At 33.8% G+C, this 26,683-nt stretch overlaps 1 protein-coding gene across 3 annotated transcripts in view; it reads right to left on the minus strand.

Annotated features, from left to right (window-relative positions):
• The window catches only part of LOC110643732 (uncharacterized), a 63,154-nt gene extending 36,471 nt beyond the window's left edge, over window positions 1–26,683 (minus strand). The window contains exons 1-13 of one of the 3 annotated variants that reach the window (XM_058146726.1): window positions 26,387–26,683; window positions 26,101–26,274; window positions 25,306–25,401; window positions 24,582–24,651; window positions 24,233–24,366; window positions 20,924–21,064; window positions 20,686–20,843; window positions 10,577–10,745; window positions 10,378–10,476; window positions 9,725–9,802; window positions 9,565–9,624; window positions 9,292–9,449; window positions 535–736 (exon numbers count right to left, since the gene is read on the minus strand). In XM_058146726.1, the coding sequence (XP_058002709.1) occupies window positions 535–736; window positions 9,292–9,449; window positions 9,565–9,624; window positions 9,725–9,802; window positions 10,378–10,476; window positions 10,577–10,745; window positions 20,686–20,843; window positions 20,924–21,064; window positions 24,233–24,366; window positions 24,582–24,651; window positions 25,306–25,401; window positions 26,101–26,274; window positions 26,387–26,494 (1,647 nt within the window). In that variant the 5' untranslated portion in view covers window positions 26,495–26,683. Of the gene's footprint in view, window positions 1–534; window positions 737–9,291; window positions 9,450–9,564; window positions 9,625–9,724; window positions 9,803–10,377; window positions 10,477–10,576; window positions 10,746–20,685; window positions 20,844–20,923; window positions 21,065–24,232; window positions 24,367–24,581; window positions 24,669–25,305; window positions 25,402–26,100; window positions 26,275–26,386 lie in introns of those variants that run through there. The other 2 variants (XM_058146730.1, XM_058146737.1) reach the window with 2 other exon arrangements.

Raw genomic sequence — 26,683 nt, forward strand, 5'->3', positions numbered from 1 at the left:
TTGGCTAGTTTAATAAATGAGTCCATGTTAGAGCACAAATTTAAAGCTTATTTCATAATTTAGTTGAGTGGGAACTTGCCAAACTCAACTCAATAGCGCTACTGCAAGGGGTCCTTGGAAGATTATTGTAGCCCTATTGAAATGGGTCCTTGGAAGATTTTTGGATATGTTCCAATCAACAAAGCACTTATTAATGAATAAATCATTGGTAAAAAAATTGATAGTAATGTAATTCTACATCCAATTTTTTCATGAATATTGGAAGAATTAAAGGTGTCTTACTTTCAAAATATCAATGTGACACTCTCCTTTTTTGATACAAAGAGATAGTGTAATAGCAACAAATGTATTTGTAAGTGAGAGGAAAACATATTTAATGTGCTTAAACCCCAAATGCCTTCTATATTTTTTTCTTCATGTCATCAACAAGACTAAAAGCTCATGGTGAAACCAATTTCTTAGCGAAAGAAAACTAAATGAACCAACAGAATATGCAAATACAACGCAAGCATTCAGAAAATTGTGTGCCTTTACCTCCCAACGTACAAGAGCAGTATTCCCACCAATAAGTTTCAAGACATGACCACGAGTTTTACTTGGTATTAGCAAACCTTCCACCCCAGGAACGTGCAATGGATGGTGAGTTTCAACAATCTGTAAGATGTTGTCTAACCAGGATTCACTAGTAATTTCAAACAGGGATGATATGCCAACAGACTTATCAAGAAAGTTATACCTGTTTACAAGATGAAGAAAAACTTATGAGTACAAAATATTGGAATAGCAATCTGCCATCAAAGCAAAGGTCTAAACAAACAAATTGAAGAGTTATAAGAGAATATCAAGAAATAAGCTTACATTGTTATGAATATGAACACAAACACAATGGGTTATAAGAGACTAGAAATTCTATTCAATAAAGCACCGCATTCACAATAAATTTCAAATTGTATCTGTTAAGATATGTACCATAAATAGCTAGGATATGTATATCTGTAGTGATTGTGTGAATATATTTAGGTGCTAGAATTGTGGCTATAATTACGTATTTAATTACGATTGTATTTCCTATTTAGTTGTTCTGTACATGTTATAAATTGACACAATTGGCTTGAGGGAATAATCAAGCTCTTCAATCATTCTCAATATTCATCTTCTGTCCTATTTTCTCACATGGTATCAAAGCCCTCGGTGGGTCTGATTTGAAATCTGAAACAAAGTCCTCATAGGGAGGAACTTTCACCCTTTTTCCGGTCACTTTCTGAGAGTCCGTGGCTGTCATAGCCTAGCTTAGTGGATTACCCAACCTAGGATCAGCCTCAACCACGCTGGTCCCGTCATCTGTTTCTCATTTTTTTGTCACTACCTCTTCATACAGTAGGCTTTTCTGACGTATTTCTGAACAACATTTCAGTGTGCTTCTCTTGCCAACATGTCTGAGATTGAGAAGTCCTCCAATACAGCCTCCAACACAGGTTCTGAGATTCTCACACCCATATTTTCTTCTATTGGTAATTCACCAGCTATTACTACAGTTAAATTAGTAGGAAGTCAAAATTATATGTCTCGGGCTGCATCAGTGGAATTATGGTTTATGGGGCAGGGGTATGATGACCACTTGGTTAAAAATGCCATAAATATAGCTTTAACAAATAGAGCTAATTGGACTAAGATTGATGCTCAATTATGCAGTCTCTTGTGCCATTCTCTAGAACCAAAATTACTTAATATTTTTCAGTCTTGTAAAACCTGTTGCAAAGTCTGGACTAAGGGGAAAACCTTACATACAAATGATGTGCAGCGTATTTATAAGGTAGTATCAGATATGGTTCATCTACAGCAAAATCAACAAGATATGTCTAGCTATTTGGGACAGGTAGAATCATTGAAAGATGAATTTAGTTCTATCATGCCATGTACTGATAATATTTCTGAGCAACAGCGGGACAGGTTCTTCATGATTTTGGCATTGATTGTGCTAAGACCTGACCTTGATTTTATTAGAGACCATATATTAACTAGTCCAATTATTACCACTCTAGAGGATGTAGCTGTCAGGCTTCTACGCATCTCACTCAATAAGAATAATTTCTCCAGAATTGAATCTTCAATTTTAACTGCACAAAGTGGAAACCAACCGAAACAGGATACTTATAAGAGAGGCAAGGGTAAAAGGCTCCATTGCACTTATTGTGATAAGAGTAATATCACTCGACACACTTGTTGGGCCCTTCATGATCGACCACCACGCCCCATTCAATCAAATAATGTGGGTTGATCAACTGCTCATATGGCTCAATCTGGTGAAAATGGTATTCTTCCATTACTAGATGGAAAGGATCAGGTGTCAAATTCTATGCTATTAACTAGAGCTGATTACAAAGAGTATTTGCAATATCAAACAGCCAAACAGCAATCTTCTAACAGTGCTCATTCTGGTAATTCCTTTGTTTGTCTAACACAGTCTTCGCTCACTGGTCCATGGATCCTAGACTCTGGTGCTTCTGATCATATATCTGGTAACAAAAGTCTTTTTTAATCTCTAGTTTCTCCTCCGGTTTTGTCTAAAGCTACTTTGGCTAATGGTTCACAAACTTTAGTCAAGGGCATAGGAGAAGTAAAAATATTTCCATCTATTCTTTTAACCACGGTTTTGTTCACTCCAAAATGCCCATATGATTTAATCTCCATTAGTAAATTAACTAAAAATCTCAATTGTTTTGTCACATTTACAGCTAACTCTGTTGTTGTGTAGGACCGGAGTACGGGAAAGATGATTGGAGTAGGATGTGAGTCACAAGGATTATACCATCTTTCTACTTCAAATTCTCCAGTTGCTCTTGCCTCTACCACTTCCGCTGATCTTCTTCACAATCGTCTGGGTCATACGAGTCTTGCCAAATTGCAAAAATTAGTTCCTAGTCTTTCTAGTTTATCTTCTTTTAAATGTGAGTCCTGTCAACTTGGAAAACAAAGCCGTGTTTCCTTTCCCAAGCGAGTCAATAATAGGGTTAAGTCCATGTTTGAAATTGTCTATTCAGACATTTAGGGTCCAAGTCGTGTCAGTACAACTTTGGGATTTCATTATTTTGTTACTTTTATTGATAATTATTCTTATTGCACTTGGTTATTTTTAATGAAGACTCGTTCTGAATTACTCTATATTTCAAAAATTCTCTACTGAAATACGTAATCAATTTGGTGTTTCTATTAAAATATTTCGCAATGACAATGCAAAAGAATATTTGTCTACTTCCTTTACTCATTTCTTATCTTCTCAGGGTATTACTCACCAAACTTCATGTACTCATACTCCTCAACAAAATGGGGTTGCCGAACAAAAGAATCGTCATCTAGTTGAGGCTGCCCGCACTTTACTCATTCACCATTGTTAAATTCGGAGAGAGTGTCAATCAAATTATAATCAATTCATTTTAATTCGGGCTTATATAAGTGATTAGATTGCTGTATACATCAAAATGACTAGTCAAGTCAATGTTGCAACTTAACCACTTGTATATTGCCCTTTTACTTCATATTCTTTCGATGTGGGATTCCAACACTCCCCCTCAAGTGTAACTATATAGTTATCACTTGACAATTAGTTTGTATTTTTTATTTTTAACCCAACACGGGCCCAATTATACAGCCTTATAGGCAGCTGAAACCCACAACCCAATCCTAACTCTGATACCATGTTAAATTCGGAGAGAATGTCGATCAAATTATAATCAATTCATTTTAATTCGGGCTTATATAAGTGATTAGATTGCTTTATACATCAAAATGACTAGTCAAGTCAATGTTACAACTTAACCACTTGTATATTGCCCTTTTACTTCATATTCTTTCGATGTGGAATTCCAACAATCATAATGTTCCTCTTCGTTTTTAAGGAGATGCTATTCTTACTGCTTATTACTTAATTAACCGAATGCCTTCTTCTGTTTTGCATAATTAGAGTCCTCATTCCATTTTGTTTCCCAACCAAGATGCCCATCAGTTGTCTCCAAGTGTATTTGGCTGTATTTGTTTTGTTCATGATCACACTCTTGGCAAAGACAAACTTCAGCCCAAATCAATAAAATGTGTCTTTTTTTGATATTCTAGACTTCAAAAGGTTACAAATGCTACAATCCACTTACAAATAAATACTTTGTGTCAGCTGATGTAACATTCTTTGAAACATCTCCCTATTTTTCCTCCAACACCGCATCCAAGGTTTTTATTCCCACCACCATCACCTTACCAGTTCCTACTCTTCCTCCGCCACCAATCAGTCCACCACCTCTACACGTCTACTCACGTCGTCCTCATCCTCCCACTAATACCATTGATGCTCCTTTGCTTGATGCAGTACAACACAGGCTCCTGGTGACTCTTGCCCTCCTTCATCTTCACCTATTACAGTCTCGCCTTCAACAAACGATGCTACTCCTCCCATTGCCATCCGAAAAGGTATTCGTTCGTCTCGAAATCCTCATCCTATTTATAATTTTGTGAGTTATAATTGTTTGTCTCCTTCCTACTATGTTTTTGTCAAGACGATGCTACGCCCAGACATCTCATTTGCTGTAAGTGTGGTCAATCAGTTCCTTCAAGCACCGTGTAGTAGTCATTGGAATGCAGTTATTCGGATACTTAGATATATTAAAGGAGCTCCAGGACAAGGCCTATTATATGAAGACAAGGGTCATTCACAGATTATTGGTTACTCGGACGCAAATTGGGCAAGTTCTCCTTCAGATAGACGGTCTACTTCAGGATATTGCATTATGATTGAAGGTAATTTGATTTCTTGGAAAAGTAAGAAGCAAGATGTGGTTACTAGGTTAAATGCAGAAGCAGAATATCAAGCTATGGCTTTGACAACTTGTGAACTTATATGGTTGAAACAACTTCTCCAAGAGTTGAAGTATGAGGAACTTAAACAAATGCGGCTAATCTGTGACAATCAAGCTGCACTTCACATTGCCTCTAATCTAATGTTTCATAAGAGAACGAAACATATAGAGGTGGATTGTCATTTCATCAGACAAAAGATTGAATCTGGGTGTATTGCCATTAGCTTTGTTAGCTCAAATGACCAATTAGTAGATATCTTGACAAAACCTCTCAGAGGCTCTTGGATTGAATATATTTGTAACAAGCTTGGAGCATATGATTTGTACGCTCCAGCTTGAAGGGGAGTGTTAAGATATGTACCATAAATAGCTAGGATATGTGTATCTGTAGTGATTGTGTGAATATATTTAGGTGCTAGAATCGTGGCTATAATTACGTATTTAATTAAGATTGTATTTCCTATTTAGTTGTCCTGTACAAATTATAAATTGACACCATTGGCTTGAACGAATAATCAAGCTCTTCAATCATTCTCAATATTCTTCTTCTGTCCTATTTTCTCACGGTATTTAGTATTTACTAATAAAAATCTTCACTCTACACCAACAAAATGGAGAAGAATTATTGCCCACTTCCTAGATTTGTTTGTGAACACCAAAGTTCCAACAATTCCATTGACTTGAGCAAAGCATATTAGTCAACTAATAAAAATGGCTAAGGAATTCTTCCACACTTAAAAATAAATCATACCAAAATGAATTTAGACTCAACTAAGGGTCTTTTGGCATTGTTGTTAAACTACTGTTGAGAAATACACTTTTTTAAATATATTAGTTACATAGTATTAAAAAGTGATTTAAAACTAAATTTGATAAGTTTTAATCATTAAAATACTAAAATAACAAAATAATTTTTTTCAAAATGCTCTTTTTAACAGTATCTAAAATGATTTTTTTTTCCTAAGAAGCAATTTTGGCCTTCAAACCACAATAACAAACATGCATTAAGATGGTGCAATATCCAATTCCCCGCAATAGGCAGTCAATTACTCCATCGTAATGAAAGATTATGTTAGATGCTAATCCTATTTTTGTCACATGGACTAGGTAAATGTGCCTCATTTGGGCATATGACCAAGTTTTTGATAAACTGAAAAACTATAAAATCTTAGCATACTTGCACATGGACCCAAAAGTTGGCTGCGATCAAGGAAATGTCTATTAACTAAAACAAATGGTAGTGAAAAGAAAAATTAAAAAAAATGAAACAAATTGTTAATTTCATCTGTAGTCACTAAATCCCATTAAAATCATTAAATTTCAACACGTTAAAATACACTAAATCTTAATTTTGTTAAAAATATAATTACTAAAACCAAATTCCATAAAAGTTCAGCACCAAAGTTTGATGTTCCAACCGTTTTGGAGTATTTAAATGTCTTCTATTCCAAGTGGGCCATCTAGAAAAATTTTCTCTTCCCTCTCTCTTCATCTCTTTGGATAAAATACATAGTGAAAATAACGTGGAAGAGAGTAGAGAGACTAGGAAGTAAGAAGAGACAGTCTTTATTATTATTATTATTATTATTATTATTATTATTATTATTATTATTATTATTATTATTATTATATCTTTTGAAAGTAAGGCGAAAGAGAAGACATGCACTGAGAGGATGGAAAAATATCTTGGGTAGCCAGCCAGGCATACAAAATATACTTTAAAAAAGTATACTGCCATGTCATTTTTTCATTCTTAATTTGTCTAGATTTTGATCTCAATAGTTTTATCATTATAGAAATTAAGATTTAGTGATTTTTGTGAGATCTAATGCGGGGCATCCATGGGTGAAGAAGCAAGTCAAACAACAATGGACGCATGCTGGTGTAAAAAAGGGGAAAAATAGCAATTTCTAGCAAATTTGGCAAGGGTGATTTTGGGGGCTGCAAATCCCACACCCAAGTGTGAGATTTTCTGGACAACAAGGCAACAACTTTTTTTAATTAATTTTGATCTCCAACAGTATTAATTCACCTAGGACATCTTATGAAACTGAAGAAATAGTTTAGAGTAAATATTGGAAGCTTTCCTACTCTTTTAGAATTTATTTGTTTTTCTACTTTATCCAGGATTTAGTTTTCCCATTTAATTTATATCTTCCTATTGTATCTAGGATCAATTAAACTTCCTAATTAACAATTTTATATTCCTATTAGGTTTAGGAGCCTAAAAGCTCTGTAAACACTCCTAAAGCTATGTATTTTCAAAACAGATTGTTATCAATAAAAATACTGCAAAATATTTTCTCTACTTTCACTCTAGTGCATGAAGCGTGTTTCTATTTTAACTTCATGCTGCGTCAAGATCTAACAACTAGTTTAGTGACTACGCGTAAAATTTACTCCTAAAACAAAAGATTATCAACCCTTCTGCAAAAGCCTCCGATAATATTCATGTCTAAACAATCAGTATGAGAGAAGGGAAGAGAAAAACACACATGCACTCCATTGATCTTTTAACATTTTGACTACATTCCTGCTTCTTTTCTTAAGAGATGCTGGCTTCCAAAGTGGCAATTGGACCTTGTACTGGGTTATCATGTGGAACCATAGAAGGAATTCAATGACTACTAATTGGTATCTTTCACACAAAGTATCTAGCTACCAGCTACTGGCCAGAGGTCATTCAAGAACCCCATGTGACACTGCCAGAGCAAAGGCTTAGCGCAAAGTTTTTTCCCCTCAAACAAAAGGAGAAAATATATTAGTTGTATAACAAAGAAAACAATCACATGCACTTTTAATACCATTCAAGATACCATGTAAATGCCAGAATCATTGTCATATATCAATCCTCCCTTTCCTACTTAGTATCACTTGCTATTCTCCTCCAAAACTTCTCCATCCAATGTAAGAATCCTAAAATTTACCAAGCAAATTCAAATTGAAAACCCTCAACTTTCTATAACCAGCCCAAACCTCATACACTTCTACTTTGCAAAAATAATATCCCGCTTTACCAAGTGATTTAAAAGCCCCATCCACTTGCAAAAAGACATCTCTTCGAATTTTCTCTAGTCTCTTCAGCAACTGAAGCCATAATAAGAAAGTATAACATGCGATAGACTCATAGACAAAATAGACAAAATGCTCTTTATCACATTAACTTCCCATTCTCTACAAGTTACTTCCTCTTTCGTCCCACTATTTTTTTTTCTACCCTTTCTTTATCAACATAACCTCAAAAGATAACAATGAAATTTCGTAAGGAAGCAAACCATACACGCTAATACACCAAGTGGAGCAATTTGAACTTGCATAGACTTTAGAAATTGGAAGATATTTGACCAAGGGGAAGCAGATAGAAATGATAGTGCCAAAAGCTCAACCAATAGCAAAACAAGGGTTGAAACATGATTGAGTGATTCATTGAGTACTGAGATTGTGAATATGCCTATAATTGTGCATGTAAAGATGTGATGCAACATTCCATTCTTAGATTGTGACTAACAATACATATACCTAGATGCTTGTGGAAATAATCATGCAAATTTTCACCCAAATTCTTCTTCCATTTTCTTTTTCCTATAGAATTATTTCTGAAAACCATGAGAAGATATTGATGCCCTAAAATTTCAAAAGTATGATTCTAATCCTAAACATAGTTAGTAGGCAAAAATGATTCTTTCATTAAGCCCTCACTCCTCAGTAATAAGCAGACAAATCCTAAGAAAAAAAAAAAAATATATATATATGAGCCACCCTGTTAACAATTTAAAAATCTTTGAATTTTCAAACAACAGGTTACTCCCTACCATCACATCACATGACTTCAGGAAAATAAACTTGACTATCTTTCCTATGATTACACATCCTCAACATTTTCATGCAATTTCAATGCATTGATCCTCAATAGCATGTATTACATATTTGAAAACCATAAATCCCACATGATCTACGATAATAACAGAATGAGATAAAAATGAAGTTAGAAGATGAGCACGGCCAAGAAAACCCCAATGAATAGCTGATCAAGAGCATGAATCAACCATAAAACATTTTGCATGAAGTGGACGTCAATCAACAAGGAAAACCATGCCCAAAATAAAAAATAGTGGTCCTCTATATTTCAAGTATTAAATTTGTGCACATTATAGAAAACATAGTTCATGAGGTTTTAAAACAAGCAGAAGATGATGCCCATCAATGCAGGGAAGTGCCAAGACAAGCAGCAGCAATTAAGTAGGACAAATACCATAATGAAATGTCACACTTGAGCACCAAGACATGTTATGTTACATAAAAGCAAATGATCACAATATCAAATTAATAGTTTTGCTATCTATCTGTTTCATGGTCAAGTAGAAAAATAAAATTTCATGCTGAAAAATGCAGGGGCATAATTGAAGATAAGGTGAACAACAAGAAAATATGAAGTAATTCCGCTTACACGCATTCGGTGGGCCAACTTCCTTCACTAAGGGATGATAAAAGGCGACTAAGTTCTGCAGTCCTGAAGGGAAATTCACCCTCTAAGTTGCAGAGAAGACACCGAATAGGGCCATCAATGAAACTTTCCTTGTCCCAAAACTGACTACAAAGTGATTCCTGCAGAGTTCATGTCTATCAAATTAATATACTGAAAGAAATAGATATAATAATAGGGGGAAAAAACTTCAACAACTGATTTTCGAGAAAATGATTAATGGAAACGTAGACAAACCTCTCCTCGATAGATCTTGCAAAGAATATCTAATATGAGATTAAGGGTTCTGTCTTCTAACTGCAGCATGAAGAAAGCAACCAAAATAAATAAAAAATAGTAAAAAAAGTAAATATAAATGTGTTGCATGCAATTCAAAGACCGAAAAAAATGCAGTTACCTGAAGATTAATCTCATAAGATGCAATAAATGCAGAAACAAAAGTTCTCAAGACACTTCGATAACCAGCAACAGGCCCCTAGAGATGAAGAAAGCAGAATGTGCAACAACAAAACAGATGCAAGTCAGCACTATTAAACTCACCATCAAGAAATATAACAGAGACTTGACACAAAAGGCAAGCTACATACAAACAATTGAAACTATTGCTAACACCAAAACAGTCACCATGACCAAAAGGATTTGAAACTGAGAATGTAAATTAAGTTGTCACCCCATAATGCGGTAAAGAGAACCAGTAAGCTTTCAAAATTGAAAGGAAGTATTACTTTTTGTTTAGATTATTAACCACATGAGAAAAGACATCTTCTCCAAAAAACAAAATCCATTACCAAATGGTGCTACTACTGTCAATCTACAATTTGTCCTTACTCCACACAAAAATTAAGAAATGAAAGCATTTCAGCATAATCTAAAAGAAAAGGGACAGATTTTACATTAATGCATCAGGGGTGAGAAAGGCAAAAGCAAGATACACAATGCCAAGAGTAGCAGAGTAAGAGATAAAGACAAGGATCATAAAACTAATTCATATGTTTTATCCCACAAAAGACGAATTAGCTTACTGGCAAGCTCTTCAGTCAAATAACTTACATCTGACTCCTTCATCAAGCTGCTATCAAGAATTTCAACAAAATAACTCAGCGATTCACTTTCAAATGCTTGACGAAGATAACCAACATGATCAATTTCCTGGCAAAAATAAAATAAAATAAAAAGATAAAAGAACATGTCAGCATTAATAATATTTATACATCCTAGTTTAAGGAAGCCATTTGAAAAAAATACCTACCATTAGCACTTTATTTTCTTCTTTTCCAGGAAGTGATGAAATTAGACAGAGACATACAGCCCATGTAAGTATTAGCGGGCCTGCTTCTTTAACTTCAAAAGCACTAAAACTAGATAGCAATGCATCCATCTGTTGAATATCAGTCAATGAAAATATGGAAGCACCTGACCTAAGAAATAACCAAACAAATTCTAACAATCAGAACAAAGCACATAAAGAAGGCAATGAAAAAAATAAGGGATTTCTTTCATTGTGCAGGTTTACATCAGATTAGTCATTCCATTCCTTCTAGATAACCTAAACATGGAGGCCCATGTAGAAAATTTTATGCCTGCCAAATTTTCTACATGACCTCCATTCTTTTGGCATGCCACATTTCAACCCTAGAAGGTTTGTCACCTATACAACTCTTAGATAAAACTAATTTGAAATGTGGTATCAACATAACCATGAACAGAGCTCTAAATCCAAGGGTTAGCTTGAGAATGACAAAAAAAAAATAAATAAATAAATAAGGAATATGTAAAAAACTATATAACTTAAATATTGTAAGTGATTCCTTCCCCAATTATATATATATATATATATATATATATATATATATATATATATATATATATATATATGCAAGTGCACACATGCATATACATCTTGCATATACATAAAACAAATATAGATATTCAAAATAAAAATGAAAAAGGAAAAAAAAAGGGAGAAAATTGTAACATCCCACATCCAGTGGGAATAAGGGAGAAAAAGGGTTTATACACCCTAGGCTCCAACTACTAAAAATAATTTGGGCTAATAATTCTGGGTCAATGAGTTAGTGCCTGAAAGTTATTTGGTCCAATTGAGCATGGAATATTACAATTGGTATCAGAGCCACCATGGTTCAAAAAATTGTGCAGAGTTGGTGAGCTCCATTTAGAGCTTTTATGAAAATGTCTCCTAATTGCTCTCCAGTTTTGACATGTCCTATCAAAATAATCTTCTGCTGAATTTTTTCACGAACGAAGTGACAATCAATCTCAATTTGTTTAGTTCACTTATGAAACATAGGATTAGATGCAATATGAAACGCAGCTTGATTAGCACACCACAACTTAGCAAGTAGTGATGTCTTAAGATCAACTTCATTCAATAGTTGATATATACATACAATCTCACAAACAGACTTTGCCATAACTCTGCATTCTAATTCTGCACTAGACCGGGATACTTCATTCTTCTTACTCCTCCAAGACACGAAACAAAGACACAATATCCCATAGTGGTCTATCAATCTCAGATCTTGCCCAATCCGCATCTAAAGAACATTCCATACTAGTGTGCCTACGATTTCCATTAAAATAGACCACGTCCTAGAGCTCTCTTCAAATAACATAGAATCTGTTCTAAGGCCACCCAATGATTAACTGTAGGACAAGACATGAACTAACGTACAACATTAACTGAGTATGCAATATTGAGACAAGTTACTAAAACATAATTCAATTCTCCTATACTTTTCAGGATCTTCAAACAATTCACCATCTTGTTTTGTAAGTTCCAAATTGGATGCACTGCACAGCTTAGCACACAATTTTCCTATCTTTGCCAACAAGTCAAGAACAAATTTTCTTTCTAACATAAAAATACCTTTGTTACAACTTGCCACTCCAAGACCTAAGAAGTACTTCAACAATCCCAAGTCCATTGTCCTTTGTGTGAAGAAAGGATTTTAATGATGAAATGCCTGCAATGTAACTCCCAGTAATAACAATATTATCAATATATACAACTAGTAAGATTATGCCAGTCTCAAATTGTTCATAAAATACTGAGTGATCACACTTACTCTTTTGCATCCCAAATGCCTGAATTGTATTACTAAACCTATCAAACTAAGCATCACGAATCTATTTCAAACCATACAAAGATTTACAAAGTCGACACACTTTCCCATACTCCCCCTGAATAGACTTCCTCCTGAAGATCACCAAATAGAAAAGCATTCTTGATATCTAACTGGTGTAATAGCCAATTATGGGCAGCTGCCATAGAAATGAATAGGCAAAAAGAGTAAGTTTTGTTATTGGAGAAAAAGTATCAGAATAATCAACATCATAGGTCTGAGCATACCCTTCAGTAACAAGACAACCTTTAAGACGAGCCACCGAACCATCAGGATTAACTTCTACTACAAACACCCATTTACACCCAATAGTTTTCTTTACTACAAGCAAATTTAACAAATCCCATATACCATTATCACCTAAGGCCACTATCTCCTCATCCATAGCAGCATGCCAACCAAGGTGAGACAAAGCCTCATAAACAGTTTTAGGAAATGAAATAGAATTTAAGGGTGCAATAAATGAGCTGGTGGATGAGGAAAAATAATTATAAGAAACAAAAGAGAAAATAGGAAAATTACACTAATGTTTACCTTTTCCAAGAGCAATAGGAAGATCAAGACTAAAATCACCATCACTTAAGACTGAATCTGAAAATGAAGAGGCTAGTAGAGTAAGATCAATACTAGAATCATGAGCACTTGAGAATGGATCTGATGGCAAAGAGGCTAGTAAAGGATGTGTTAGGAGTCTCTAGACGCCTAGAATGGAAATGCACAGCAGGAGGCCAAGTTAATGTTGGAACAGGTGCAGGAATATTTGGAGAACTGACATAATGGGTTATGGTGTAAACCAACAAATCAACTTCCTCCCCTTAACTCTCATAAGTGGAGGTGCAGAAAAGAAAGGAGAATTTTCATGGAATGTGACATCCACAAAGATAAGATAGTAGTTAAGAGTAGGAATATAACAGCTATACCCTTTTTGAAGACAAGAGTATCCAAGAAAAACACACTTATGAGACTTTTGGATCTAATTTGGTGACCTTGAGACGAACAACACAAACAAAACAAGCACAACCAAATATTCTAGGTTCACTAGAAAACAAAGACTTAGAAGGAAAGAACAATATAAGGAATATCACCATTAAGAACAAAGGGAGGCATTCGATTAATCAAAAAACAAGTTGTGGAGACGACATTAACCTAAAACTCTATAGGATCTTTCATTTGAAAAAAAAGTGCTCAAGGTACCTTAAAAAGATGTATGTTTTTCCTTTCGACAACCCCATTTTGAGAGTTTATAAACACAAAAAGATTGATATAGAATGTCATTTTAGGTCACATAGGACTAAAAGGTAATTGAAAAGTATTCTTTGGTATTATCACTTTGTAATGTGTGCATAGAAAAATTAAATTGTTTGTTCATTTTAGAACAACAAATAGAGAATAACTTAGAAGAACTTTTCATTAAATATAGCAAACACGAGAATGGTCATCAACAAAGGTGAGAAAATATTTAAATCCAAATTTTGAAACAACTAGACATAGACCCCAAATATCTAAATGGACTAACTCAAAAGGGGACGAAACCCATTTATCAACTCTAGAAACTAAAGGTAAACAATGACGGTTAACAATCTGACACGACTAACATTCTAAAACTGACAATGACTGAAACTAAGGACATAATTATTTTAAAGCAAAAAATGAAGGATGTCCTGATCGACAATGAACTTCAAAAGGAGTTTAGACATTAGAACAAGCAAGACACCTTAGCACCCATTTCTCAAGAATATAGAGACCTCTAGACTCATGACCTCTACCAATAATCTATCTTGTCCTAAGATCTTGTAAGAGACAATGGTCAGGAAAAAATGAGATACAATAATTCAAGTCTCGAGTGAGTTTACTAATAGAAACTAAATTGAAAGCAAACTAAGGTAGACTTAACACAGGAGACAAAGAGATTGATGAAATTGGATTAACAGCTCTAGAATCAACAATACAAGAGGTAGACTCATCTGCTAAAGTGACACTAAAGGGTGTTCTACAAGATTGAAAAGTAGAAAAGAGACTTGAATTACCTGTTATATGATCTGTAGCACTAGAATTAATGACCTATTTGGATAATGAGGTAACAAGACATCTAGAGGAGTTACCTAAACCAGCAAAAGAATTGATAGGAGTAGTGGACCTTAGTGATGCTTGATATCAATAAAATTGGACATATTCATTCGCAGATACTATGATAGTTTCGCAGATACTATGTTAGTCTTACTTTGTGCCGTAATCTTACTTTCTACCAATGATAATGAGGAAACAAGACATGTAAAGGAGTTACTTGAACTAGCGATAACATTGATAGAAGGGATAGCGGACTTTAATCGTAATTGACCATATTTATTTGCAAATACTATGATAGTCTTACTTTCTACCATTGTCTTCAGGGCAATAACTCACTAAGCTACACAAGAGCACAACATAAAAGAGACTTAAAATCTTATCAAAATAGTTGTTGTAGTAAATTTACCAACTCAAAATAGGTCACAATATATCCAAAATACCTCACAATAGATCCAAAATCTCCATAGAAAAGTGGTAGCAAAACCCAAAATCTCCCAAAAACTATTCCGATGAATAGTGTAGTGAACAATATCCGTGACAGTACTCGTAGTGTGAACAGTACCAAAGCCCTAATAAATTGAGAGCTCTGATACCGTGTTATGGGGAAATTCTCTTATATTTCACAATGATTTGATACAAAATATATATACACCTTTCTTACTATCAAAACAAGTAATTATGGGATCCTAACTAATTAGGAATTCCACCTAGTTAGGAATCTAAATCTATACAATTATATACAAGGGTCAACACTATCCACAATAGTTTACAATTTTCAAGCGTGACTGTTACTAATACCCTTTGTAACAAACGAGTATAGAATTTTAATGCTGATAATGGCCGCAACAAGTAGTTACTTAAGGGGCAATAAACATTACCATATTGCAGAGAACATGCTTTTTCTTTTATTGTATATTGACAACTACACATTCACATTTTGTCTAGTTTCTCCAATGACTCTCTCAAATTTCCTATTCCTACAAATCCTCAAATTTTCATCTTTATCTCTTGAGTTAAGAATCATCAAATAAACAATGCAAACTAAAGGTTTATTTGAAGGATAATTAATCTACACTTTTATATGCATATTTTGCAAAGAGTGAGTTATTTGTTTTTGTTGCTAGCATTTTTACTCATTTAATAAAAAGAAATTAAGGATTATGTTAGATCATTGATGTAGGGGTGGCCACGGTTCAGGAACCGCCGGTTACGGTTCCTGAACCGCCGGTTCAGGTTCAATGAAATCATGAACCTGAACCAAACCGTCATAGGACGGTTTGGAAGACGGTTCTTGAACCGCCGGTTCCGGTTCGAGCCCCGGTTTAAAACGGTTTAAAGGACGGTTTGAAAAATGACAGTTCAAGACGGTTTGAAAGCGGTTTAAGAGCGGTTTAAAAGTAACTTAAAGGAAAAAATTAGAGGAAAATTTTGTTGATTTAGAACTTAAGTTATATTTGTAAAAATATTTTAATTTTTCTTAAAAATCTTTCAATCGAAATAAAATAAGAAAAATAAGAATAAAAATAACTTATTTTTAAGAAAAATTTAATAAGCAAAGACTTGAACTTATTAAAAAACTAGAGATAAAATTAATTTTTTAAAAAAAATTAGAAAAATGTGCATGAACTTAATTTTGCCTATGTATCCATTTAGGATTTAGAGGAATCAAAATTTTCAGTTATAAGTTGAGAGAAGGGAGATTGAGGTGGTTTGGTCATGTGAAGTATAGACATAGGAAAGCTCCAATTAGACAAGTAGAGCATATTGGGTTGAGGATAGAAAGAAAATAATAGGTAGACCTAAACTGACTTGGAGGAGAATAGTACAACATGACCTAGAAGTATTACACATTTCCAAGGATTTAACCCAAAATCGTTTAGAGTGGAGAAAGAGAATCCATATAGCCGACCCCAATAAATTTTTGAAATAAAAACTTAGTTGAATTGAGTTGAATTGAGTATTACTTGCCATTTTTAAAAAAATTATATGATAATTGATAATTAAAAAAACATAAAAGAAAAAAAAATCAAAATAGAGAGTATTGAAAATTTTATTGAAGATATAAAATAATAACAGAGTAATTGAGATAGTATTAAAAATTTCAGTGAGCATAAAAATAATAAAGTAGGGAAATTGTGAAAGTACTGAGAATTAAAAGGAGTGTAGAAAATAATTATTTAAAAAATTTGAGAGAAATTGAAAGAGTATTAAGAATTAAAGAGAGTGTAGAGAATTAATGATATATATATATAAATGAATTAGGAGTAGAGTGAAGTATTTATTGAATTTTTTTTGTATTTAAATCGCCGGTTTAGTGCAGTTCGAATCGCTTGCTCAATCCGGTTCGAATCACTACCACTGCTTTCTAAAAATTATGAACCTGAACCAAACCGTAGAATGACGGTTTCGGTCCGGTTTGAAGCCGATTCCGGTTTTGACCGGTTTAGGACCGGTTTTGACCGAACCGGTTCCAGTTCGAAACCGGACCGTGGCCACCCCTACATTGATGAACTTTATAGTATAAAGCACTAGTTTAGTTTGTATGTATTATAGGTTGTCCTTTTTTTTGGTTTTTATCTATTTTTGGAATTATTTTTAGTAAAATACATAATCAAGAATCTCTTAGACACTCTTTTTGGTGGTAACAAGATTAGTTCTGTACTATACACCTAGCTATTTTAGTTTTAAATTGATCAATGCTAACAATATCTTAAAATGAAGGATTTAATGTCTATATTCAATGTATTTATGCTTATCATTTAGCTATGTATCTTACTTTTAGTTATATCTTTAAATATCTATTCATTTCATGAACTTTGTAGTTTTTTCAAAAAATTTGCATAACGATAGGTTGTTACCGTCATGTTATAGTTGTTACATGTCTATGTTAGTTACCTACAACCGCAACCGTGACCGCAACCACAAATGCGGCCTCAATTTAAATCCACGATTGTAGCTTAAGGTGCCTTAACATTATGGGCTCGTAACAGGCTTTATGTAATGTAAGCATGGGTTGAGCTTGGATCAAAGTTGAGCTCAATAACTTGGCCATAGGAGAAAAAAGAAAAGGTAGATGGTTTAGACCAAGAAACCTTTATTTTTTTTAATAAAAATTTTATTTATTTAGTATAATTATTTACAAATTATATAAAGAAACTATTATGTTATAATATTATATCATATTTTACAATATTTATATGTTTTATAATAAAACCTATAAAAATTAATATATGTGTGTGTGTGTGTGTGTGTGTGTGTGTGTGTGTTATAAATAATTTTGGGGCCACATTGAACCTAAATGATGCAGGGATTGGATTTCCAAATAGCACAAAAGACCAAAAGCTAGAAAAAATAAAAAAGAAAAGAGCAAAAATTCGTGTTTCCTTATGTAGCAGCTCAGGAAGATGTGTTTTCTAGTCCAAACACATTTCCAAGTGTGTTTTCAATAGTCCAAAGTTGTCCTAACATGATCCTATTTGTTTTGGGAAAGTTTCCACTTGTTTTGGCAGAGTTTTAACTTACCAAAATTAGCTTCTATATTTTCCTATTTCAATAGGATTTTCCATTGTTATTTAGTTTATCTAAACTTTCTAGTTCATAGAGTTATTTTTCTATTCGATTTAGGAGTCCAAAATCTCTATAAATACCCATATCCAGATTTCAATTAATAAAAATCCTACAAAGAATTTTCTCTTTTCTCTCTATTTTTCACTTTATGTGAGTGTGTTTCTTTGTGAGCTTCACGCCACATTAAGTGGTATCGGAGCAGAGAAATCGCCCCCATCAAGATGACTTACCTTGATGGAGGTGACAATTACGATAGTTATCGTGATGTTGATTGGGGAGCTAGAGCCCTTAACCATAGGGATGAAACGTTGCAATGATGGAAGCAGCATCTAGAACAACATATGGATCTTATATTCCAGCGTAGAGAGACACTTCGAAGAAATTGCAAATCGTCTTAGAGGTTTGGGAACTTAAATAAACAAGAGTTGGGTTGACAAAAGAACATCAATAGTTGGTGTAGCTCGTGGTGACCCTATTTATCGATCAATTCCTGCACGTGGGCGATATACTATGAAGAAGATTTGGAGGAAGATGACTATGAGCTAATTTGGTTGAATAGACATCAATGGAATGGTGGTGATAGAAGAAAGATAGGAGAAAGGGCACACATGGGAATCATGAAAAGTAATATCAAATTAAAATTGATGTTCCTAATTTTTATGGGGATCTTAACATAGAAGAATTCTTATATTGAATTGCAAAGGTGGATAGATTCTTTGACCATATGGATATACCACCTGAAAAACGAGTCAAATTGGTGGCATGTCCATAAAAGGGTGGTTCTTCTGCATGGTAGGAGCAATTGCAATCCAAGAAAGCAAGAGAAGGGAAGGGACCAGTTTGTAAGTGGTTCATAATTAAATATTTGTTAGAACAAGAATTTATGCCTCTAGATTATGAATAGATTTTATTCCAGCAAAAACAACATCGTCAACAGGAGGTCCAACCAAAGCACTTAGATGTGTAGAAATGAGAAAGTGAAGAAGAAAGGGAGTTTTGGTATTCAACAATGCAACTTGAAGTGAAGGTGCCTAAGTTTGAAGAATTTGAATTAGAAACTTCAATCAAACTTGCTTTTGCATAGGTTGGAGATGAAGAGCTTGAGGAATGTGTCCCAAGAAACGAAGAATATCATGCCATGGATATTCCAATGGAGGTTGAGGGAAAACAATTGATGGGGACAATATTGGAACTTGGAGAAAATCAAGTCATGAAGATGATGGAGATTAAAGAATTCTCTAACTCTTTAATTCCTATGGTTTTCTTGATTTTATTTGTCCAGGTATTCTCATAGATACAAAGAAAAACATGAAACTCCACAAATCCATTTTGTTTAGGTCCACCTTATTGATCCCGCCCAAGAAGACCATATGGAGTATTCTTCCAATGAAGTTTTCATTCTCTTTCACTTCCAGGTTCGCGAACGGATTTATTCCAAGTGGAAGAGAATGTTATGGGAGAGTTCTAACTCAAAGATGAGTTTTTTTCAAGTGAGCGAGTATGACGTAGGGCTTGGATTTCCAAACACCAACAAAAGAGGCAAAGGAAACCAAAGGGTGAAAAAAAACAGAAATCTGTGTTTCTTTATGTGGCAACTTGTGAAGATGTGTTTTTCAGTCCAAACACGTTTCCAAGTGTGTTTTCAGCAATCCTAAGCAATCCTAAGTCCTACCATGATCCTACTTGTTTTGGAAGAGTTTTAGCTTACCAAAATTAGCTTATTTTATTTTTCTATTTCAATTAGGATTTTCTATTGTAATTTAGTTTATCTAAACTTCCTAGCTAGTAGAGTTATTTTCTTATTACATTTAGGAGTCCAAAAACTCTATAAATACCCATATATCCTATGTACTTTCAGTTTTAGAGTTGAGATTTCAATTAAAAAAAATTCTGCAGAGAATTCTCTTTATTTTTCATTCTTTGTGTGAGTGTGTATTTCTTTGTGAGCTTCATGCTGTGTCACTAGACTCACAGTAACCAAGCACAAGCGCAAGCCCAACACAGTAGTTAAATGAGTCTAAAATTTAGGCCTAGCCCATGAATTTTAGAGCTATCCTTGAGCCAGCTTATGAACCACCTGGCCCATGCACACCTTAGTTCTATAACTGTGAATTTCACAAACTTGCTTCATTCTTCAATTTTGAAAGCAGATTTTGTAGACTAGTAATGCAAGAATATTATTATTCCATATTATTCAATATTGGTCAATGTAAGACCAGCATGAGAAAACCTCAAGCATGAAGCATAAATCTCACAAGTCAAGTGCCTTCCACCTTTAGGCATATCAGCATTTAGCATATAGCAGCAACTTCTCTTGCTAAATTTAGACCCAGGTTAACAATTTAATAGACAATTGACAGCAATTCTTAGAAGACTAGAAAACCCTTAGGTGTTACCATAGCACTGGTATTTAACAGGCAAAATTGACAATCTATCAAATAAATGTCTCAAGCACGAAAAGACTATCCTAATGTGGTTCCCACAACATCCTTCCACGGCCAGAAGACCCAAAACAACACGTATAAACTCCATAAATTACACCCAAATGTATAAGAAACAAAACTAAAAACATATTAGAAACCTGAAAGGAATTTCATCATGGACCAATTGAAGAAGATTTTCCAGGTCCAACGTTTCCATTAGGATGAGTAGTAATAGGACTTTGGCATGATAAGAAGACTTTAGTGCTTCAGTTGATATTGCCAGCTTTTCAAAATTATACAAGCCAAATAAGATCCCCTGCGGCATGACATTAACAAGCCCAATTATAAGAAGAAAAGAATAAATTAATCACTTTCCATAAAAGGGAAACAATTTACCTTGTAAAGTGAGCATAGGTTTTTCCATGTATCACCGTTACAAGTACAAAGTGACTCATAGTAAATGAGGAAGAGAATGTCTAAAACCAAATTGTCCTCGATCAGTGTCTCCTCAGCCCACAAAGTGAAAAGATCTACATCCTACAAAGCATTTGCACAATCCACTATGTTAAAAACCCTAAATGTTGATTCACAAAGAGATGTAAGTATCAATTTTTTTCACTTGCAATGCACTTCTATTGCAGAGAACAAAAACTTAAGATACAAAAAGAAGTACAAATTTCAAAGCAGCACAAGAACAAACAAAGAAATACTACTCCACTGTTTAGATTTAACAAGAAACTCTTCTATGCATCATCCCATAATAACCCATAAGTAAATTTGATACTAACCTCTATTTGTCTCCATATCTCTCTTTAAGGCCCCAATTATTTCACGAAAAAGCCTCTCCCTAAAATCAGTTTCCACATTTTTCAGTATTTGGCGTGCAAAGGAAAATTGGCAACAAAAAATATTTCCTAGGCCAAAAGGAAAACTAGTTTACTTCCAAGTGAAGTACTTCCTATTTTCAAAATAGAAAGTAACTTTCCAAACTTCTACAAATTCATAAATATGGAAGAAACATATAAAAGAACCACAAAGCCACATACCCACTAGCTATGTAGCACGGAAACGGAAACGCGGACACGGGGAAACGCGGAAACGGACACGGGGAAACGGCATTTTCAAAAATATAGGAAACGGAAACGTGGGGGAAACGCGTAAATATAAAAAATATAGGGATATATATATATAAAGTCCTAATTATAACAAATTTAAATATTAAAAAAAAATAATAATAAAATTAATTATTTGATTAATTAATTAGATTATTTATATATTTATAATTATAAATAAATGAAATAATAAATATATAGAATAATAAAATTAATATTAAAATACTGAAAATAAAGGTTTAAAGTTTTGATAGAGTGAAAATTGAATAAAAAAAATAATAATGATTAAAAAAAAATTTCAAATAGGAAATAATGTATTAGGATTCGGGGAAGGAGAGCCATCCAAGAAGGAGCAGCGCGGCAGCGCCATCGGGGACCAGTCACCTACCATGCCGGCACGTTGCCCCCACCAGGTACACCTCCTCCTTCTCCTCTTCTTCTTCTTCTTCTTCTTCTTCTTCTTTCTTTGCCTTCTCCTTTCTTTCTGGAGGTGCGCGACTTTTTTTTTTTTTTTTTAAGAAACGCGTGTCCGGTGAAGGAAACGCGTTTCCGATTTCAAGGAATTACGGAAACGGCCCGGAGACGTTTCCTCGCCGTGTCCTAACGTTTCCGGCAAAGAAACGTTTCCAGAACGGGGAAACGCTCCTGCCTCCCGTTTCCGTGCTACATAGCCCACTAGTTCACTAACTACCTGTGATTACATGTCACTATAGGGCATAACTAGTCATCAACAACCAACACAATATTTACCCCTTTTTTTGGGCTCAATGGCCAAACATCCAAACTTACATTTTTTTTTTACAATTCTATCCATACATTTTAGTTTTGACTTCAAAAATTAATTATCATGCTGTCCAATCGAATAAAAATTAAAATTAAAAAAATAATATTTTTTAACCAATTTGAGTAAAAGATGGTCAAAATTAATTGCAAATCCCTCCTCCCCATGTTGTACTTAAATTATGAGTTTATCCAAATTGATGATAAATTATCATTTTGCTGCTTAACTTTTACTTAATGGACACAATTGCAACTACGTTTTGAAATCAGAAGAAAATTGATAAAAAAAATTATTTTTTTACCTAATATAATTGTGGGTGGGGAAGGAAATAGAGTTTTTATAGGTCCAGATATTTTCAAGTTTTCTATATTATTGAAAGAAAAACCATTTAGTTCCAATGTAATCAAACAATAGAAAGTAATTTGCAATTGATTATTAAATTTACAACCAAAAAATGGAAAGATAACTTATTTTCTTGTCAATAGAAAATGTGTCACAAAAACTATTTTCTGCAAAACAATGGAACCTTAACAAAAGAAGAAAATTTTATCAATGAAGAGAAATATGTACAAAAAAATGGTTAATGTTGGAATTGATGAGATTCATTTTAAAGGGCAGTGTTTTGGAAGGTCAATATAAATTTATATATTAGTTTAGGATAAGGATAATAGGCTCCTTATAAGGCCTTAGGAGCTCCTCTCCCTTGAGCTAGCTTTTGTTAGGGGTGAGTCAGGCCCGACCTATTTTCTTAAGAGATAATAGTCCTCCTAGCAGTGATACAACTTTAAATAAAGGGGAAAAAAAAAAAAAAAAAAAAAAAAACTAGCACTCTCCAATAACATTGAGTATCAGCTAAAGAGACCCTTTGGTAAGCCCTTGATGCAAAGATCCAATAAGTAACATGATAACATCATTGTCCCAAAACAATCGAATAAGCAATTTTTGGCTCTTAAAATTCAAATACATTTGTCTCCAATCAAATCCTACTAATTACCACAAATACAAATAATAACCTCTTAAGTAGTAAGGAACTTTGATATTTGCACATTATCAAGAGTAGATATTCCATAAAGTTCTAGAGTAAAGAACCAAAAGTTTAGAAAAAAAAAGAGAGAGAGAGAGAGAGAAGAAGAAGAAGAAAAAGAAGAAGAAGGAGAAGAAAATAGCCTCCATCCTAAACATACTTCCAAATTTCATTTTATATCAATCTCCTCAAATCACATTCCTTTAGTCAAAAAAGCTTCAAGAGAAGCCCAATACAGCATTATTTTGTCCAGACAATACAATTGAAAGTAATTCAAATCCCATCCACCTCATTGTTCCGATGCAGCCAATGCATAAAGAACAGAGTGTTTTAGAGCTATAAAACTATTCTTGGAGCCCTCACCTACAAGTTTGAGCTTTAGATTGAATGATTTCTTAACATGGAATCAAAGCCTCTCAAACCAAAAGGTACAAAGTTCAAATCCCAGCCAACCCCATTAATTATGCTTCAAGCTTAATAGGGTCTTGAGTGTGGGGGCTGCTACAGATATAAAAAAACAATCTTAGAGCACTCGCCAACAAGTTTAAGCTTTTAGATTCAATGCATATTTTACAAAATACAACTCAATAGAATGTGAATGGTAAGCCCGCACACCAAATGCAAAAGCTGATGAGACTATCAGCCATTAAAAGAGTAAACACAAAAAAGGTAATAACAGAATATTATTGAGCATCTTTGTTCACTTTCACTCTCTAGTTTCCTATCATACACAGTTATAACCTTATAATTGGCAAAAGTCAGAAGGCATGAATTCATTTTAAGCATACCATCTCCTTAGGATGACTAGAGGATAAAAGGTCCCGCAGAACAGAGATTAATTTGTGTTCCAGTCCATCAGAAATCAGCTTTGTCACCTCATCCCTAACAACATTTTCTCCTTTTGAGCTAATTCCAACATATACTGCACCCAGATTGCAAGCACAGATATTAGGGTATTAAGATTCAGAATTCAGCTTATCAACTAAATAAATTGTTGCTAAATGTGGGTGAAAATTTCCTGGTTATGAATCAAATGGCTCCTGCATTCCATTATATGACATAAAATATGGAACGAAAACACCTAAGAATTTAGGATGTGAAAAATTCAAATCAAAAGAATCACCAAGATGAACTTACAAGCATGCATGAGAATCTGCCTGGTACACTTCAGCAAGCACTGTCGCTCAATGTAGTAGTGGAGCAATATCTTCACAACAATAGTAACTATGAAAAGCATTAGACACATTTCTAATTATAGAAACAATACTTGGCAAAAAAAAAATGAGTAAACTTAGTTAAATACCACACCACTTTAACCACAAAAAAATTAGTGAAACAATTATATCATTACAATTTTCAAACTTTAACTGTGGATAGCCTGATAGCCACCAAACAAGGGAGGAAAAATATATAATAAACAAAAAATTGTGCATCTTTTAAAATATTAAGAATATTGATAACAGGCGGAAAGAGTCAATATTGCAGCAGTTAGGGGATAGAACATAAGACCACAATTGCTAAAAATAAAACTAATGAAGTATAAAATAATAGCATTCAATCAAATACAGCAATTCACTCTCTCTCTCTCTCTCTCTCTCTCTCTCTTCTTTCCTTTATTCCTCAAGAGTATGGTTGCCAGGTTTTAAGCTCAGGACTACACCAGGTTACAATGGGTGTCCTTAACTATTTCTAACAATGACACCAGAAAGAAGTATAAACTTGTTACAGAACTCAAAATTTCCCAATAGTGTCTTCAATTACCACTACATAAACACTTAAATATAAAATAACAACTTATCTCCAAGATTTTATTAAAACCAACTGCAAAAGCTAAAGGAGCAAAAGCGAAAATGCTACTAACCACATGGAGATATTCTTCAGCTATGGAATCAATAGCTAAGCCATTGCTTTCATGAGATCTTTCCACAAGAATATACGATTGCACCTCATCTAAACACTGAAATAAACAAACAAACAACCAAGACATTAGTATAGTATATATGTAACCAAAAAAAAAAAAAAACAAAGCAGCAGCAAAACAATTACTAGTAGATGTATTCTATGGTTACCTAAAATGCAAAGTAAAAATTACTTTGTTATGGAAAATAAGACTGTTTAACAAAATTTTATAATTCATCTCATGTGATTTTTGTAAACTTTTTTTTTTTTGTAAAATTGCTAATTATGAAAAATTTATTAACTTAAAGGAAAGAGTAACTTTCATAACGTCAAAAAAATACACATATAGTACTTTTTTTTTTTAAATCCAATATATAAATTATATGCAGCAAATTTTATTAAAAAATTATAGAAACATATTATCCATTCATTATAACAAATTAGTTAAATTAAAATAATTAATGACCATTTGCATAGTCTTCGTAACAATTATTTTTTCCATTAAGTTAATAAATTTTGTGTAATTATATGCTTTGCGAATAAAATGTATCCGATTACAAAAATCACATGATATGAATTGCAAAATTTTGTTAAATATTCTTATTTTCCGTGACAAATAATTGTAAGTAACCATAGAATATACCTTAGTAGAAATAGAAAAAGTAGAAGCATCAAACATATGCGGAACAAGTGAATTTGCAAGAATAAAATCAATTCCAAGAAGAAAATTGGGGGGAAGGGGCATTAAGAAACCAACCAAATAGGAACTAATTTGCAAAGCCTTATTTTTCAATTCAGGCTTGATCGTCAATTCATGACTGCCGATTTTCACTTGCTGTGAATTCAAAACCTCTCTTGATTTCGCATTTGGAGGCCTGAAGAGCGATACTGTATCCACGAACCACGCATGATTCTCCTTCAACTTCTTCGCCTACAAAACCATGCACAAACAAATCCACAATATCACACAAGTAAAAGCGAATGATTGTGAGTATAAAGAGAGAGAGAGAGAGAGAGAGAGAGAGAGAGAGAGAGGTGTTTACTATGGATGGAGGGAGGTCAGAAGAGAGAGGAGCGTTTTCGAGGTCAGTGAGAAGGGAAGTGAAAGGATCCCACCAGAGGAAGGAATCTACAGACTTAGGGTTCGACATTGGAAGAAGAGAAGGGGTTAAGAGCTTCAGAGAAATGAAATTGAAACCCTAGAAGAAAAAGTAGGAGCAGCAGAATAAGCAGCAGTAGTAGCAGCAGAAAAGAGAGATACAACTAAGGTAGACCTGTAATTTGATTTGATTTTTCGCGCTTTTAAAAAGATTTTTTCAGGAAGAGCGCTTGAGATATAG

Source organism: Hevea brasiliensis, chromosome 1 (genome assembly GCF_030052815.1).
Source record: "Hevea brasiliensis isolate MT/VB/25A 57/8 chromosome 1, ASM3005281v1, whole genome shotgun sequence".
Classification (NCBI taxonomy): Eukaryota; Viridiplantae; Streptophyta; class Magnoliopsida; order Malpighiales; family Euphorbiaceae; genus Hevea; species Hevea brasiliensis.